This window comes from Quercus suber, unplaced genomic scaffold (assembly GCF_002906115.3).
Source record: "Quercus suber isolate HL8 unplaced genomic scaffold, Cork oak 2.0 scaffold_140, whole genome shotgun sequence".
Lineage (NCBI taxonomy): Eukaryota > Viridiplantae > Streptophyta > Magnoliopsida > Fagales > Fagaceae > Quercus > Quercus suber.
This window is the reverse complement of record NW_027069601.1, coordinates 1,094,887-1,114,062: the sequence shown is the minus strand read 5'-3', so window position 1 is coordinate 1,114,062 and position 19,176 is coordinate 1,094,887. Positions and strand designations below refer to the sequence as shown.

Genomic DNA, 19,176 nt, shown 5'->3' with positions numbered 1-19,176 from the left:
TTTTTCCCACGCATCCCCAGGCATACCATAACAAGTAAGGCTATTGAGGCTTTATACAGTAACCATGACATAATCAACAGCCGTGATTTGGCAACGTAAAACTCAGAATCAGGTATGATCCCACGCTACTGCTTTTTTCCTTTGGTTCAATCCTGTCGGAATACTGTTTTCTCTGACTTCGTAATACAAATCCCACACACCCTCATATCCTCTCCATCTTTTAAGACTCTACTCTACTTTAGACCTCTATCTCTCTCTCTCTCTGCTCTATATACTCTACTTTACCTACGTAGTAGACTACATCATCTATAGACTTCCTCGCATTTCCCACATTTATATTATATCATTTCACTTTTATATATTTACGTGAAATTAGGTATATCCCCTCCCAAATATATAAAAGTCACGTAACAGTACGTCAAAAACAGAGGGGCCCATTAAAAAAAATTATAAACAAATAAAAGAGGAAAATTCTGCTGCCACAACTATTGTGCATAACTTTGTGCACAACTCGCCCACGTGGCAAGTTGTGGTTGGTGGAAGGGTGGCCCACACCACCTTTTCACCAACCACAACTCGCCACGTGGGCGAGTTGCGCATAAAATTGTGCACAATGGTGTGGCATCAGAACCACTCAAAAAAAGACAGCTCGAATATACACGTCGCTTTGACAAAGGCCAGTGACAAAATCTGGCAGCACCGACTCGACACGTGGCGCGAATCCCGCCGTTCGTTTCAAATCAAAAGTACTCAAACGCCGTTGATTGTGCATTACTATTACTGCTGCTACTGCCAACACCACCGCCACCGCCGCCGCCGCACCTCCTCGGCGTCGTTTTGAGACCCGGGATCTCCGGCGGCGTGAGCGACCGCACGAGAGCGAAATTCAGGCTCTTGAAAAACGGGTGCTTTTTGACGTCGGCGGCTCCGCGCTTCGACCCGAGTCGGCTAACCGGGTCCTTGTTCAGCAGCCCGGAGATGAGGTCGCGAGCGTGGAGCTCACTCGCGCTGGGGGGCGTGGGGGACGTCGGGAACTCGAGGGGCTTTTTTATGATGTTGCGCAGCGTGGTCTCGTTCGATGGAGCCGCGAAGGGCGTGCGGCCGTAGATCATTTCGTAGATGAAGATCCCGAAGGCCCACCAGTCGACAGCGTTGCCGTGGGACCCGCCGGACGCGACCTCCGGCGACACGTACTCGTGGGTCCCGACGAAGGAGCACGACCGGGCGTCGACCGGCTCCGCCACGAACAGCCGGTTCGGGGCTAAGGTTTGGACCTTGCGCGACCGGAAGAACCGGTTCGGGAGGCAGGAGAATGGCATGTGTGCGCCGCGGGTGTACGACGGGGTCGATGGGGTCGCGGTTTCTGGAGAGCACGATGGGGACTCGACGGCTGGGATTGCGTCTGAGCATAGGGAGAGATCGAAGTCTGAGAGCATGATGTGACCGTCTGATCTGACTAAAACGTTTTCGGGCTTAAGGTCTCTGTAGATTATTCCCAGCATGTGAAGGTACTCTAATGCTACCAGAATTTCCGCAGCATAAAACCTGAATAAAAAATGGAGTGAGTTAGATTGAGTTGAATCGGTCGAGTTATGTCAGAGAGATAATCCGAGAAAATCTTAGCTGCAGAGCAAAAAAATGGAAATAAAAAATTTGAAAGCGATTTTTAATTGATTTTGATTCGAAATCAGAGCTGCGAAAGGAGACAAGAGAAAAGAAACTTTTACTTAACCCTCGCAGCACAAGAAAACAAAAAAATCAAACATGCACAAACGAAATTTCTCTTTCAACTTCAAAAGAAACGCAGCTTTTAAAGCTTTTTTTTTTTCTTCTTGTTTTTTTATATATTATCTTTGTGAAAGCTTTTTTGTTTTTTTGTTTCAGATAATATTCAGAGATATGGATCGGACATGAAAGCATACCTAGCGGAGCTGAGAGAGAAGCGTTTGTGGGGTTGTTTGTGGCGCAAAGAATGCAAGTCGCCACCGGAGCAAAACTCCATGACAATGCAAGAGAAATGAGAGGCTTCGAACTCGGCGTGAAGCGTAGGCAAAAAGGGGTGGTCCAGCATCTTCAGAATCTTCCTCTCCATCTCAGCTCTCTGCACCTTGTTCTTCTTCGCCAAGGCCTCTTTGTCCACCACCTTCATCGCGTAGTAGTCGGAACAGTTTCTGAGCGCACAGAGATACACTGTGCCTATGTCTCCGGCGCCGATGCGGCGGATGAGTCTGAAGTCACGGAAGGTGAGACCCGTCCGGCGAACGGCGGAGTAGGCGAAATCGGAGGAACGGTGAGGCTTCAGAGTTAAGAGGTTTTCAGGCGAGGATTGTGTAGCTGCAGGAGCGATGAGCTCGAAAGAAAGCCGGCTATAACTGCTACAACTATCGCTGCTCATTGAACTATAACCAGAATTCAAAGCTTCTAAACTCAGTTCGCTATCTGAATCTCTGTTACGGTCTAACATTTTAGAACGCTAAAATCTTTTGCTTCTCTCTACAGAGAAACAAGGTACACCATGCTAGTAGCTCTTATATAAAGGAAAAAAAAAAAAAAAAAAACCCCAAATGGAATCTGAAACCAGGTTTTTGTGGTGAGACTGTTAGATAGTTCCCCACCCCGCAGAACAAACAGTGAATTTGAGGGGCTTATAGAATCAGATACTTTTTCTTTGTGAACAGAAAGTCTATGAAAGAGAAGTCAAAGCTTTGAGAAAAAGGGTGCAGTAGTATATTAAAGGGCTTTGAATGCGCATTTGCAAACGTAGCAGGCTTTTGAGGTCGTCGGAGCTAAATATTAGGGTTTCTTACAAAAAGAAATCCGTACTGAAAACTAATAAAGGCTAGAGAAAGAAAGAGAATGAGAGAGAGAGAGAGAGAGAGAGAAGTGTTTGGTTTGGTCTCTCTGGTTTTGTTGTTAGAGAGAGAGAGAGAGAGAGAGAATGAAAAATAGTGAGTTAGTTGAGGGGTATTTATGCTGGGTTGTACAGACAAATGCAGGGCTTAATTTTCCTTAATCTGGGTTAGCATTTTCCTTTGTTTTAAATTTTGCTAAGTACTACGTACCTTGTGCTTTTTTACTACGAGGTTTTAACCGTGGTAGAGTTTTGGTACTTTAGTAAAAGCCATAGCTGTATGCGCCTTTTTTTGATGACGCGGGGTTAAGTTACGGCACGTGTGGGGAAGGTCATGTTTGGGTGTTTGTCACGTGGACTTGGTTGCTTTTCTTCATAACCTGCGCAGAAATTGAACCCACACGCGCAGTATGATCTTATAGGTTCTGAAAAGGGGAGAAAAAGTCATTAGTGTCAGTCAAAATGAAATTAGTCTTTTATTCTTGAATATAATACAGTAATAATTAATTAATTTTCTACTTTTTACTTTTTCAATACCATCCAATCTCATATGTCATATGATAAAATTTATTTTAGAAATAAAACATTAATTTATAATGATAAAATTTATTTTAACAAAAAAATCATTAATTTATAAGGACATCTATCACAAAAACAATAATTTCCTCTTTGTGGGGTTTATAGCTGAATTTGATCGCTCCTAGAGCATTCATAGTTGAGTTTGTAAAAAAAAACAACCTATTTTAACATATAAAAAATTGTTTTATCTACTTTAAAATAATATTTTACAATTTACTCAACATTTCATTTCTTATTTTAAATATCAAATGTATTTGACTCTATTTAATTTTTTATGTTCACTTCACTCTTTTTATCTTTATCTTCACCGTCGAAATTTCACTCTCTTATTCTCTTCAGTAGATATAACTAATCACACCACCCTCCTCCCCACCCCCCACCACCCCACTTACAATCAAAATCATCCACCGCCACTACTATCACTACTCATTCCTAAATCAAACCCCATAGCCAAAAAAAAAAAAAAAAAAAAAAAAAAACCACAATAGTCACCACTCCCACAACCCACCACCACCTAGAATCCATCACCACCACAACCATCAACTACCTCTGAAATCACATACCCATACCCGAAAACCAATATGAAAATAAAATATTAAATTAAAATAAAACAAATTAAAATTGCAGCTCACTACCACCACCTCCACACCAAACCAATTCACCATTGCCATCTACCACCACATAGATCAGTATCCATCATTGCATGACCCACCAATCACAAAATTAACTAAAACCTAAATCAGCCAACTTAAATCCAAATTCAAAACAATCGCCATTATGGAGAGAGAGAGAGAGAGAGAGAGAGAGAGAGAGAGAGAGAACAATAAATATCAATAAATAACTCTCTAAAACTTGCTATATAATAAGAAGTAATTGTAGCAAAGTTGTAAAACTTTTTAGGTATAAACACCCGACTATAAAGGTTTTTTAGTGTGTGGGTTTTTTTTTTACTAGATAGAAATTTTACTCTAGCCTAATCTAAGTATATATGTATATGAAACTCCCTCCTAGAGACTTGAATCCTGGCCCTTTCTCCTCCACACTCTACAAGCACTTATAATTGTGGAGTGACCAGTGTGCAATAGTACTGTGTGGGGGTTTTAAAAGAATAGTTTGAGGGTTAAACACTTGGATACTAATGCTCTTGCACTACATAAATTAAAAATGAAAAATAAATAATATATAAAAACTCCTTCTTTTTTGGATTACTGGACATATTTGAAAATAAAAAAAACAGGGATTAATATATGCATTTTTGGGAATATCATCCAAGTATTGATTTTATTGATCATGCTCATACTTTTGGTTTCTTAAGCCATTTCTAAAGAAGAATAGAAGATGACTACTACCCAAGCTGGCTCATGCCTCTGATCAAAATGAGATGCTTCTATTTTCTTTTTCTTTTTTTTTTCTTTTTTTTTCTTAAATGATCAGGCTTCTATTGTATTTCGTTTATTTTTCTTTTTCTTTTATTAATTATTTTTGAAAAGTTTTTTTATTGGTTAATTTAATTCACGTTTTTTTATATCCTTATTAATGCGCAGCTTAGTTGTCATCTTAGGGTCCGTTTGGATTGAACTTATTGCTGCTGAAACTGAAAACTGAAAACTGAAAATACTGTAGCAAAATAATTTTTAAATGGGTAAATAGTACCGTGGGACTCATTTTTAATATTTTTTAGTGTGTGAACAGTGCCAAACAGTACACAAACAGTGTTTTTTCTCCTAAACAGTAAAATCATGTGATTTTACTGTTCACTTTCCAAAAAAAAAAAAAAAAAAAGAAAAATTGCAAAACGCGAAACGTGGACTCAGCTTTCAGCTGAGTCCAAACGGCCTCTTAGAATAAAAGGTAAATTAGGCAACTTTGGCAGTTGTGTATATTGTTTGCATGCTATTTTGTCAATTCATTGGTTGTTTTATGTTTTATTTATATTATTTTTTTGGTTTCCTGGGATATGCATTTAGTCAAAGGATGGAAGTATATTTGAGTTCCCGATTTCTTTATATATTATATCTATTTAATTTAATTTTTTCTTTAAAAAAAATTACAGTAAAATACCGTCTAAAAAAATAAAAATCATGTATTGTACCCTCTTGATTTTAGCAAACCCAACATCCAAAAGCTGAAAACTATAGTTGGAAATGTGTATATATATATATATATATAAGAAGACAAACTAGATAAATAATCATTATAGCTGAACAAGTGTTTTCAATAATATGGGTTTTACGCATTGATCATTGATTTCACTCCTTATTTAATTGTCGGCAAATACTGTGAAGAGCCATGTTGCTCAACATTTAGTCAAAAGGAAACCGAAAAATATTAGGGTTTTTCAGAAAATGTTAGAACTATTACTTTTGTTACAATTTGCTCGTGTGGTAAGTTATGAGAGGTGGAGTCTTCCACCATTCACGACTTGCCATGTGAGTAAGTTATAGTCAAAATTGTAGTAAAAGTTATGGTCCTAGTATTAGTCGAGTTTTTCTTGTAAATTTTGATGGCCATACTATGCTACCTATGTTGCTCTTGGAATTGGACATGGAGTGGACAGTTTCCTAGACTAGGATGATGTTATTGTCGACTTTCCTCCATGGCTCAAAACTAGATTGGAAATTGGTGGATCAGATTGAGGCAAAACTATAGAGCTTACGATCGAACTAAGATCTTATAGTGATGGTCTTGGTTTTGTGTCTATTTAGGTTGTGAATTTGTTGGGTACGAATTCATTCTCGGGTCAATGTGTTTGCTAGGTTTGTTCTGAGGTTGGTGGGTGATGGGTTTATTTTAGGTCGATATGTTTGCTAGGTTTGATGGGTTCATTCTAGATGATCAAGTTTGCTGGGTTGCGACTGTTTGGTAAAAAACAACAAAGAAAATGAAAAGAAAAAAATAAATAAATAAAGAGAAAATTAGAGAGTTTGTTGGAGGGTGTTTTCAATTAAAAATGTAGAAAGGTAAAATAGAAAAATGTTTTTCTTAAATTGTTTTACACTAGAGCTATGTTGAGCTCATTGCAGATGCTTTAAATCCAGTACCACTGGACGACCAGCCCGAAGTTAATTACTTCCAAGGGTTTTTATTTATTTTTTTAGGTAAGATAGAAATTCAATTTATGACATTTACTACGTGATGATTTACTTTTTGTGCAGATGAGATTTAAACTCTAAATATTTTATTTGATAAAAAAATAAATTAGCAGTTGAGCTAACTAGAACCAATAATTACTTCTAACTTTAGTTTTGAAAAAAAAAAAGGAGGGGGGAGGGGGGGAAAGAATGATTTTGATCAGTACCTTCCAACTAAATTTTGTTTCTCAAAAAAAAAAAAAAAAAGTTTGCGTTTGGATTGCATCCATGTCCATGTCCCTGCATCTGCGTTTTGTTTTTGTTTTTTTTTTTTTTGGAGAAGCGCGTATTTGAGTAACTAATGGATCCCATGCACTATTCACGGAACCCATAAACCTTTTTTTTCAACAAAAATTTCATTAAAAATGGATCTCACTGCACTATTCACATATTTAAAAATTATTTTGCTATAATATTTTCAGTTTTTAATTTTTAGCCAAATAAGCGGTATCCAAACGGACCCTAAATTTCGGTAAAAATAGAATACTACAACAAGAACCACATATAACTAATTACGTGGTGTATGATTAGACCTATCATGTATATTTGGCTATCCATGCAGGAACAATTTGGTTTCACCTTTTATCAGTTCTTTTCTGGCCCTGGGAGGTGTTTGAAGGGTGGGTCAAATGCAACCTAACCAAAAACATTGAGCAAAACGTAGGGCCATTTATAGTGCGTATTTGGCCCCTTGAGCTGACTTTTCACTATTGCATGAGATTCTTGTACAGGCCAGGCCTACAATCATCATTTTGTTTTGCTTTGCTTTTTTCATTTTAGTTTACTTTTATTTTATTTTTATTAATTTTCTAGAAAGTAAGATTGAATTAACGTTGAACAATTGTATTCAGATTTGAGAATTTAAAGTTAAGGGAATTTCTTAATATAAATAGTTTGACACCGAGTTTTAATATTACATGAGAGAGAGAGGGAGAGTTTCTATATAAGCCTTTTTTTTTTTTTTATAATAAAAAAGAATGTCTAAACTTCTTCAAATATCTTATTATTCTCTCAGATGTATGCAGTTCTCTCTCCCACACGTACTAGGTTATTATAGAGAAAAATCCCATGAAAATGACTCTAAAATGTTGACAAAAGGTTTCGAACTCAAGATTTCATAGATATCATAAGATCTTAGGAACTATGTACTAAGCCAAACATGATATAACATATAGATAATAATTTCATTTAAGGGGTAGAGATTTAACGCTATTAATATCCATCAATCAAAAAAAAAAATTATATTTTTCATAATTTATTTTGTGGGAGTAAAAAAATTGTCAATTGAAATGCATGTAATTTTGACTATTTTCTATATTAATCGATATTGCAGTGTGTTTGCATAATAGCCTATAATTAATGCTGAAGATCTGTGTGTTCTCTCTTTCTCTCTCTAAAAGGCATTATCAGAAACTTTTTTAATTTTTGATAAAACAGCATTATCAGAAACATGATTGCAAGTATTGGGTGAGGCTTGAATGAAGCCCAATAATTGAGGTTGTGACTGTAAAGGTGGAATTATATTCAGTACCTATTAGCTAGAGAAGTTTCTTTATGTCCCATTCTTAGGTAAAATATGTAGGAAACAATCTTTAATACGTCATCTCAAATGGGCCTACCTTCGCAAAAGAAAAGAATAGAGCTCCAATTGGCCCATGCACAAAACAACGTCCAATATATCAACTCATGTGAGTCTTGAATGAAGCCCAATAATTGAGGTTGTGACTGTAAAGGTGGAATTATATTCAGTACCTATTAGCTAGAGAAGTTTCTTTATGTCCCATTCTTAGGTAAAATATGTAGGAAACAATCTTTAATACGTCATCTCAAATGGGCCTACCTTCGCAAAAGAAAAGAATAGAGCTCCAATTGGCCCATGCACAAAACAACGTCCAATATATCAACTCATGTGAGCCCCCCGTTTTGTTTTTGTTTTGTTTTTTAATATTTTAGTATTGCAGATTATGTTACATAATTATTCTTTATTATCAAATCAAATTACTAATTAATTTTTAGTATGAATGAAAATTGAATTTCAAATCTCTTATTTAAAAGACAAAAGATTTTATTAATTGAACTAACTAAAAATTAATTCACACTGCTAATATGTCAATTTATTATAGGGATTAATTAATAATCTATGTTAATTTAATATTTTGAAATAAATTAATTAAAAGATAATTCACTAATATTATCAAAATTGAACTATAATAGGATTGTAACAATAAAAGACAAACAATTCTCTTTAATAATGTGATAGAAGTACACTGTTTATGACCGAGTCTTTATCACAAAAATAAATTATAGCAGATGACTCAAATATATTTTAAAATAAATAATGAATATTCTTTTTAAATTTCTTAAACCTTTTGATATAAATTTTAATGAAAACACGATCTAAACAACTTGAAACTGTTATGGTTGAGTTTTACCTAGAATAAATTATATTTTAGCAATTTTTATATAATTTATAATTCTCATAAGAAAGATTTATATTGAGTCACATGAAATAATAAATAAATTGTGTGTACATATGTTTTAGCCATATATACTCAATTATGATAGATTGATGATATTGTCCCAAATCTTTAATTATGATCAGGTCTTTAAAGATAATGAAATTAGAGTAGGCCATGGGTATATCTTCCAATCAAAAATGAAAAAAGAATATAGAATAAATAGAAAATGAGAAAAAGAGAGGAAGGTGGGTGCAACTTTAATTGCACAAAGTCTGGCCATGTACAAGGCTACACGAGCAAATTGCATGTCGAATTTCCTTTCACATACCCCATTTGAATATCTTTGTAATTAATTTCGAAAAACAATCTAGCAACAAGAACTGGACAGAATAGACTTATACTAAAATACTCACATGGCCAACAAAAAAAAAAAAGAAAAAAAAAAAAAAAAACAGTTCCTTCATGACATGTCTGCACCAAGATTGGAAGCAAAAGAGTGGGGAAGCAACAGTTGGAGCTGAGGGTCCCACACCAATACAAAAAAGAAATGGGTCCCATATTTGACAAGAACAATTCTCTGAAACCATACATGAGTTTTGGATTGTTTCGTGCTCATTTTCATACATCTACGGAAATATATAGACTATATAGAGGAAATTGATGTAAAAGGGGCCCATGATAGTTTTAGATGGAAATGGGTGTTGAGTTAAAGGCAAGCAAAAAGTTCACCAAGTGGAATTTGTATGTGAATTAGAGCAATGAAATTTCTTTGATAAGGGAATTCAAGCCAGACACTCATATTTAAGAGGCTTTTGCTTTGTTTCTTTTAATTTAGTGAGCTCAGTGACATAGAACTAACAAAGAACCAAAGTAATACTATTCAGTCACTGGAACAAAACCAGCTGAGGAAAGTGGAAAAACCTAAGAGAAAACTGACTGCATCAACCCACTGCAGCCCTTTTGAGAATGTGAAGAGGCATCTAAGTACAAAATTCATAGTGAATACACTATTCCAAAAAAGAATGTCATAAATGAATTTAGGTATATTACCTCATGTCGTGGAAACATTAAGAGGAAGAATGTAACCAATAATTGTATTTTCAGATTTTAACATACTGTGGAAGACAAGATGATCTAGTTGTCGATTTGATTACTCTAAACCATAAGTTTCGCAATTAAGCAATAATTTGAAACGTAATTGTAGGGGTTTAGCTCATATCTCAACGGCATAAAGAGTGGGATTGACTGAAGTCACCAATAATGATAGGTCACTCTCATATGGATAAAATAAGAATAAAGAGATCATTTTGCCGACCTCATCACGTCATTAGATCTCTTGCCTAGATAAAAGTATTAATTATACAGAATTACAGTCATCTCTGCATTTATTATACCCCAACAACCTTATATCACATTTGATATGATGTGGCTTACTCCCTCCGCTCATTTTAAAGCGGGTTGGAACATTGAATCACCTAATTGCCACATGATTGTCACCAAACCAAAATCACAGGCTTTAAATCAAAAGAAATCCAGGCTTTGAGGTCCGATCTAGGGAGGAGATCTAGAGAGATGCCTTCCGTGAGTATCACACCACTCTAAAAGTTCATTACATTCCAAAAAGCTAGACCTAACTGTATTATCAAAGTGTCACTAGTAAACCTCTCAAAGATAAATCATCTTCATGACAACTTCCTTTAGTGTTAGGGCAGACAACAGTCGAAGATACTTCTTAACTTTCACGGTCTTCCTAACTCAAAGAATCCTTGCTCCCACATGTAAATCAGTAGCTCCAAACTCTTAATCCCACTTAGGAGGTCTAGTTATGTGAATTTGGATGTAATTTTTTTTTTTCTTTTATATTTTAAATTTATTTATTTATTTACAAAATTTTAAACCTCATTTTTTCTAAGTACAATTATCTTTTAATGAACTTTCTCAATGTTTGGGTTTTCCTTAATTTGTCTCTTTGTTAAATCAGGAAGTGATAGAAAAGTTGATAATAATAATGCAAAACCCGAATCATTAACTTAAACTGTAAGTAAGCATTGCGATCATAGAGGATCTAAAAATAAATGTGTGGATGTGCAGGCCAATTTTGTTGTTCTATATAAAGATTTTCAGGATAACTCCAACTCATCCTGTTTGTACTATAAATTTCAAATTTAGGAACCCTCTCCTCCACATGTTCCTTCCTTGAAAAACACACAACACCCAGCAATCAAAAACAGAAAAAAAACACACCTTTATCATGAGTCGAAAAACATATATATATGTGTGTGTGTGTGGCGAGAATATATATCCTGATAATAATCTAGGGTAATTTCTTGTGCCATATCTTTTTAACACATTTTTTTATCTATGTGACAACATATTGTCTTAAAGTCATAATTGAAATCTTATTTCATATCACTTCAAGAATCTAGTTAGCATGATCTCGTGGCTTACGACACCATGAAACCTACTAAACTAAAAATAGAACAATTAATGAGCTTAACCTACGAATGATACCAAATCAACATCGTCATCACCAATGGCCCTCAACTTGTAAATAAAAATTTCTTCGAACTACCTCAGATTCAAGTTAACTCAACAAAATTTAAACCCCAAATAAATGGGATGTATCATTCCTATTTAGTTTGAAATAAGATATTCTTAAATTATTGCATGGGTTAAATCAAAGAATACGATTTGCATTTGCAGGTCATTGGGAAAGACCCAGAAATTAACAACTCGTACTGGTCTCGTCCAGAATTATGTCTTCCCTCTTGACTTTGCACCCCTTAGAAAATTACATGATATTAGTTAGTTTCACAAATTTACATGGTAGAAATACGGATTGCATTAGAATATGAAAATGGAGCAAGCAAACCTAGAGATTGACGCAGCAAGATTAAGCTTTTTCTTGTTTTTGTATTGACCTTTTGTACCATTTACATGTGAGGATTGAGGAAGCATGTTAATTAAGTAGTTTATGATTTGAATATAATGCCAAAATTAAGGTAATGATAAGCGCAAAAATGAAGATTTTAAAAAGGAAAAATGGCAGTGAAAACAGTCAAAACACCCAGCCAATATTCCCGCTGTTTTGCTAGGCCGACATACAGGCAAAATATGTCACGTAGACAACTTCATCCTCAACATAACTAATAAATAAAATGCAGTGTTAGTTGAAAGCCATGACATGAACACAATATAAAACTAACATTTTTATATTGTTTTGGTATTATAGTATATTAAGTTCATACGATTCAGAGATTTAAAACATTGTAAAATACTAAACGTAATGACTGTATCAAGAACAACCCGAAAGTAGAAAAATTGGTGGGGAATCCTAGTGTGGAATCCGAGTTCCTCTTTCTTGGTACCATAAAATTATGCACGCCTCATGTTCCCGAAGCCTTTTCACATTGTTTCTATGTCGACTTGGTTCTGTATATAAAAAATTAAGAGTTGCTCATCTAACTACTAGATTTTGTTCCCACCATCTATTAAGGGTCCGTTTAGATACAACTTATTTTTGCTGAAACTGAAAATTGAAAGCTGAAAGTTGAAAACACTGTAGCAAAATAATTTTAAATGTGTGAATAGTATCATAGGACCCATTTTTAATTTTTTTTTTTTTAATAAAGTGACTATGGGCCCATGAATAGTGCGTGAACAGTACTAGAATAGTACGTGAACAGTGTTAAACAGTACATGAACAGTGAATTTTGTCTCCTCTGAAACGCGTGCAGCAAGAGGGAAAAAAAAAAAAAAAAAAGAGGAGAAAAAAGCAAATGCAAAACTCAAACGTGGGATCCAAACCCACACTATATTTATCTTAATTATTTGTGCAGAATTAAGCATATGATTAGGTGACGCGACTCATTAGTGATTTGCTCTTAAGCAGGGTTAAAAACACATACCAAATCACTTTTCAACCATTCATTTATGGCTTTTTTTTTTTTTTTTTTTATATGATAAGCTTTTGAGACGCTTAATTCTCAAGAAAAAAAATTTCATGTTTAAGATTTTTGCATGTTAGATATATCAGGGACCTTGAATACAATCGTGTTGTAAGCCCATAATTGTATATTAGAGCATTCCAGCATGTAGTTAGAGCATCCACAGCAGTGGATCTATAATTTTAGCTATTTAGCAACACTAAAAGTTACTTTATCTATTTTAGCTGCACACATGCTACAGCAGTGGATCTATTTTAGCTTTTAACACAATAAAATAATATAAACATCACAATAAAATAATATATTCTCTACACTAAAATAATATACCCTCTACAATAAAATAATATATCCTACTCCAAAAATAAAATTCACAGCACCACCCACAACTTCCTCTGCCATCGGCCACAGCCACAACCACCACCACCACCATTACCGGCCACAACCACCAGGCAACTACAACACAACATAGAAAAAAAAAAAAAAAAAAAAAAACCACAACCACCACCACCACCATTACCGGCCACAACCACTAGGCAACCACAACACAACATAGAAAAAAAAAAAAAAAAACAAAACCACAACCACCACCACCATTACCGGCCACAACCACCAGGCAACCACAACACAACATAGAAAAAAAAAAAAAAAAAAAAAAAAAAAAAAAAAACAAAAACAAAAACCAAAACTACAACCACGGCGGCTGGGAAGGCGTGGGGTGAGGCGATCGGCTGCTGGGAAGGCGTGGGGTGAGCGATCGGCGGCTGGGACGGCATGGCTGAGGCGATCGGCGGCTGGGAAGGCGTGGGGTGAGCGATCGGCGGCTGGGACGGCGTGGCTGAGGCGATCGGCGGCGTGAGATGAGATGAGATGAGATGAGGCGATCGACGGCGTGAGGCGATCGACGGCGTGAGGCAATCGGCGGCGTGAGGCGATCGGAGAGACTGACTGAGAGGGAGAGATGAGAGAGTGACTAAGAGAGATGAGATATGAGAGAGAATTTTTATTATTTTATTTAACCGGCCGAATAAAAAAATATATTTTATTTTTTGCTTCAGCTACAGTGCACATCTATTTTTAGATGTGCACTGTAGCAATTCATCTATAAATTTTAACTTTACCACCACTGCTGCATGAGGTTTTTTGTGTTTGTGGAGCTAAATTTTAGCATTATAGCAATTTAGCTCCACTGCTGTGGGTGCTCTTATAATGCTATATTGTTAAAATTTAACTCCCCAAACACTAAAATTACGCTACAACAGTGGAGGTAAAAGTTAAAGTTTTAGATGATTTGCTACAGTGCACATCTATAAATAGATGTGCACTGTAGCTGAGAGAAAAAAAATTATATTTTATTCGGCCGGTTGATTAAAATAATACACCTTCCTTTTTTTTTTTCATTCTTTAATGCCTCTCTCTCTCTCTCTCTCTCATTGACTCTCATCTCTCAAGCTCACTCTCAACTCCGGTCTCACTATCTCAACTCCAGTCTCACTCTCTCAACTCCGATCACCGACCCACGAAGCTTGCCGCTAATCGGAGTGCCTGACTGGGTCACCGATCCACAAAGCTCGACTCAAGCCCATTCTCTCAACTCTGATCACTAACCCACGAAGCTCGCCGCCAATCGGAGTGCCTGACTGGGAACCCCATGGAGCTTGCCGCTGATCGAAGTGCCTGACTGGGAAACCCATGGAGCTTGCCGCTGATCGGAGTGCTTGCTTGTGGATATTGGTTCTTTCACACCGCCAATGGTTATCACGCCGCCGATCGGAGATTTGGGTTTTTTTTTTTTTTTTTTCCCTGCTGTGGACTGTTGGTGGTGGTGGTTTGGTTTTTTTTTTTTTTTTTTTTTCCTACTGTAGGCTAGTGGTGGTGGTTGTGGCTGTAGTTGTATCTGATGGTGGGGTATATTATTTTATTGTAGTGATTATATTATTTTATTGTGATATTTATATTATTTTATTGTGTTAAAAGCTAAAATAGATCCACTGTTGTAGCATGTGTGTAGGTAAAATAGATAAAGTGACTTTTTGTGTAGCTAAATAGCTAAAATTTTACATCTACTGCTGCGAATGCTCTTACATCTATATTTATAGGTCAAAAGTAAAACTATACTTGCATGTCAAGTTTCCTAGTCATACTAGCTAGAATTAAAATAGGGTTAGGATAAATTACGCATAAATAATCTCTTATGTATTGCATTGTACAATGAATATTTATTTAATCTTGCTCTCTTTTTTCATGGTATCAGATCCTTTTTTTTTTTTTTTTTAATCGTCGTAAGATAAGAGCAATCTTGCTTTAGTTTGCTTACAGTCACCAATAAGGTCACTATTTTTCTTCAAATGCAGTGCCAATTGTCAATCTTAGTCTCTATTAGGCGATACCGTTGCCAACACAAATCTGTTAATACATAATTGTCTTATTTTTTTCTATTTTCGTTGACGTCATTATTCTCCCAAATAAGTTATTATTCACATCACCATTTTCTAGCCATTCACGCAAATAAGTAATGTCTCCACCAAGATCGTGTTATCCGTTTGGATCTTAATTTCAATTACATATCTTGTTTTTATGAAACCAACCACGTAGAACGATTCTTCGACCTCCGACAAGTCATACATATATAGTTTTACAACTACATCTTGTTGTCTTAACGCGCCCATACATGCTATGGCTAGAAATCCACATAGGCAGCTCTACAGCCAGCAGCCCATGGGGTTCAAATGAACCCCCGGCCTGGCCAAAAACCAAAAATTATATATAAATTTTTTTTTTTTACTCCTAAAATAAAATTTTAAACCCCCTAACCTTAAATTTTGTTCAATCCCAATTGAAATAAATTTGAATATGATCATTTTAGTATTATTTTTAAAATAATTTTACAATAAAGGTTAAGTGACAAGTTTTAATTGGTTTCTATCTAGACCCGCAAATGCCATCACTTTTTTACATATCTTTAATAACTTGCTACCTAAATTTTGTCGTGAAAGTGTTATGTCAGTAGCTCTACTCTTAAAATTATTACTTCATTTTAAAAAAAATAATAAATAAATAAATCTTCTCTCCGAACTCTAGCTCACTTTGTCATTGGCTGCAGAATGAAATTGCTTTTCCTGCATTTTTCTTTTTCATTAGCAAAAAATTTAGCACACAGAAATTACAGTACTATTGACCCCCTCTAGAAAAAAAAAATCCTAGAGCAGACACTGCTCCGTGCACTCACGTACATATGCTAGCGCATGCCTGTGATTATTGTGATGTCAACAATGATGTCATCAACCATGTTAGTAGTGATGTCAATGTGATGTCCTCAATGACATCAACATTTTTAACCCTCAATTTCCTAAACATAATCCTTTTGTTGATTTTTACAAATCCTTCTATTCCTAAAAGCCCTTCATCTGCTGAAGGTAATTTTTCCTCGAGTACGTTCACTTTGAAATCTTCTCCTAACACACTAATCTCTCATGTGTATCCTTGTAGCTCCTTGGTTCTATCTCACCCTACTAGGGTGAAAACACCCCCTCGTTATCTCACAAACTATTATTGTTATTATGCAACCTTTACTCTTCACAAATCTTAGTCCTACCTTAAGGCTTTCTTGTAATCCTTTTATGGAAAACCACTATGGCAGAAAAACTTGATGCTCTCTTTTGGAATCATACCTGAGATCTTGCTAAGTTGTCTCGATGAAAATCTGTAGTTAGTAATTGTAAATTGGTTTATAAGATCAAAACTTGGTCTGATGGTACAATGGATCGATACAAAGCTTGTCTTGTGGCTATTGGTTTTGTTGAGTCTATAGTTATAGGTTGTCAAACTATGAACAAATGTAATTCTTGTAAGTGTCTTTCGAATCTATTTCAAAGTCAAGATTGACACCAAGACTGCTCAAGTACGTTTGGTGTTTGTGTTAGTCGATCAATTGAGATTTAATATTTTCGATCAATCAAACCCTAAAGTTGATCAATCAAGAATTATATCAATTTTCAATTTTCAAACTTAGTCAGCCATCCAAGTCTGTAGAGTTTTGTGCCACCAAAGCTAAGATATAAAATAAAACCTATTGGATGTAATTGAAAATTTTTTGGAGAGCTATGATTTTGCATCTAGGGTTTGTTGATGCCAAGTTCTCTCAAAGAGTCATTCAGAGATCAAGACTGCAAATATTTAAGTCCTGGTGATTAAGAAGTTGTTGCATCCATACTTATCAAGTTGCTAGAACAAAATTTTCAAGTGGTTACTTTGAGTCGTGAGCAAGAAGTTCATGTTCAACAGTTCATAAATATAGAAGAATCTGTTTTTCCCTGGGGTTGGCAGAGAAGCTCCCCCAGTAGTTTTTCCTTTGGAATAATTTTTTAATCAATTTTTCATGTATCACTGTATTATGTTTTATGTTTTTCCACTTCATTTGTATAAATATAACACAATATTAGTGTTAATTTTGTTGTCCAAAGTCGTTCACATAACTGAACTAATAAATAAACTTGTCTTAATATATAACTAGTTAATCTGCACAACTGGGGTCTAAACTATCAACATGTTTCAACCAAGAGCATGATATTTATTATGACAAGACATTTGCTAATTTTGCTTCGACTTACTATCGTGTTGTAAACCCACAATTGTCAAGCTTGTACTTCCCAAGGCAAGTTTCTTAGTCCTACAAGAAACTTCAATAAGATCCAATATTAAATTTTAATTACACTCTAATTTTGAATCGAATGTTATTCCAATTATATGTCACGTGTTCTTTCTTTTTCTTTTTTTTCTTTTTGCCAAATATCCCTCAAGTGAAACTACTTTAGGCTTTTACATCAAGCCCACATGAAACTGCTTCTAAGTTCTAACCCATTCCACATCAGCCCATTTAAAAACTACTTCCAACCTATTTGAAATTAATACAAATTTTCTTTATTATTAATTCAAGTATAAACTTCAGTACATATTTTATAATGCGAAGAGCCTTACAACTTAACTAGTTGACACCTCTCCTAATGTGTCTAAGAGAGAGGTTTAAGGTTAAAATCTCTCCCTCCCCCAACTACTAAATTGTCATTAAAAAAATGTATATTTTAGCCTACTCTTAAAAAGTGACCACTCGTTCTCAATGTATATTATAAATCATAACTAATCGATTTTTTTTTTTTATAGAATAGATAACTCATAAGTCATCAATTTGTATAATCTATTTGAAAAATATAAATATTAAGTAAATTCATTACGTCAAAATAACAAAAATTACATTAAGAAATAAAAACTAAGTATATAAATATGTGTCAATAAACCAAATTTAAAATAAATAAATAAAAACGGTGCAATTAAGAACAAACAATTTACATACTGCTCCAAATATTATTGAAACAAGGTTTTTACAATAGTGTGTTAAACTTAAATAAATAAATAAAATAAATAAAAAACCGAGATTAGACATTAGAGAGGGAAGAAGAAGAAAAAAGCCCTCAAGTTTTTGGAAATATACATTGGATGGTAGATAATTATCCTATCTTCTATAAATCAATAATCAATAATATTATTGAAACAAGGTTTTTACAATAGTGTGTTAAACTTAAAAAATAAATAAATAAATAAATAACCGAGATTAGACATTAAACAGGGAAGAAGAAGAAAAAAACCCTCAAGTTTTTGGAAATATACATTGGATGGTAGATAATTATCCTATCTTCTATAAATCAATAATCAATAATATTATTGAAACAATGTTTTTACAATAGTGTGTTAACCTTAAAAATAAATAAATAAAATAAATAAAAAATCGAGTTTAGACACTAGACAGGGAGAAAAAAAAAAAAAAAAAACCCTCAAGTTTTTGGAATGTACATTGGATGGTAGATAATTATCCTATCTTCTATAAATCAATAATCAATTTGATCTCTTACTGTTGTTGTTGATTGCTACATTCCACATAGTCTTGTTGAAAGCTTTTCAGTCTTATCATACCGTTAATTTGATTCCCCCTCTCACCTGGCTACGGGCTTATCACGGCTTTAAAATGCAATTTTCTTGTAATGCATGGCTATTACCATCCTCATGAGCCATCTTTTATACTCCAGACATAATTTGACATAATTTCTTTTTATTTTTATTTTTATTTTTATTTTTTTGAGAAAAGAAAGTTTGAAAAATGAAATTTTATTTTATTTTAAGATAATTACAATATGCTGTTAATTCTATAGCTTGAATTA

The 19,176-nt window shown here is 34.7% G+C and overlaps 1 protein-coding gene across 1 annotated transcript; it reads right to left on the bottom strand.

The window, feature by feature from the left end:
• Positions 1-311: 311 nt before the first annotated feature.
• Positions 312-2,941, bottom strand: LOC111990353 (protein kinase PINOID). The gene is made up of 2 exons (XM_024022132.2): positions 1,923-2,941; positions 312-1,545 (listed from the first exon to the last, which is right to left on the bottom strand). The coding sequence occupies exons 1-2, from the start codon at positions 2,462-2,464 to the stop codon at positions 741-743; spliced, it is 1,347 nt and encodes a 448-aa protein (XP_023877900.1). The 5' UTR covers positions 2,465-2,941; the 3' UTR covers positions 312-740.
• Between the last annotated feature and the right edge of the window lie 16,235 nt (positions 2,942-19,176).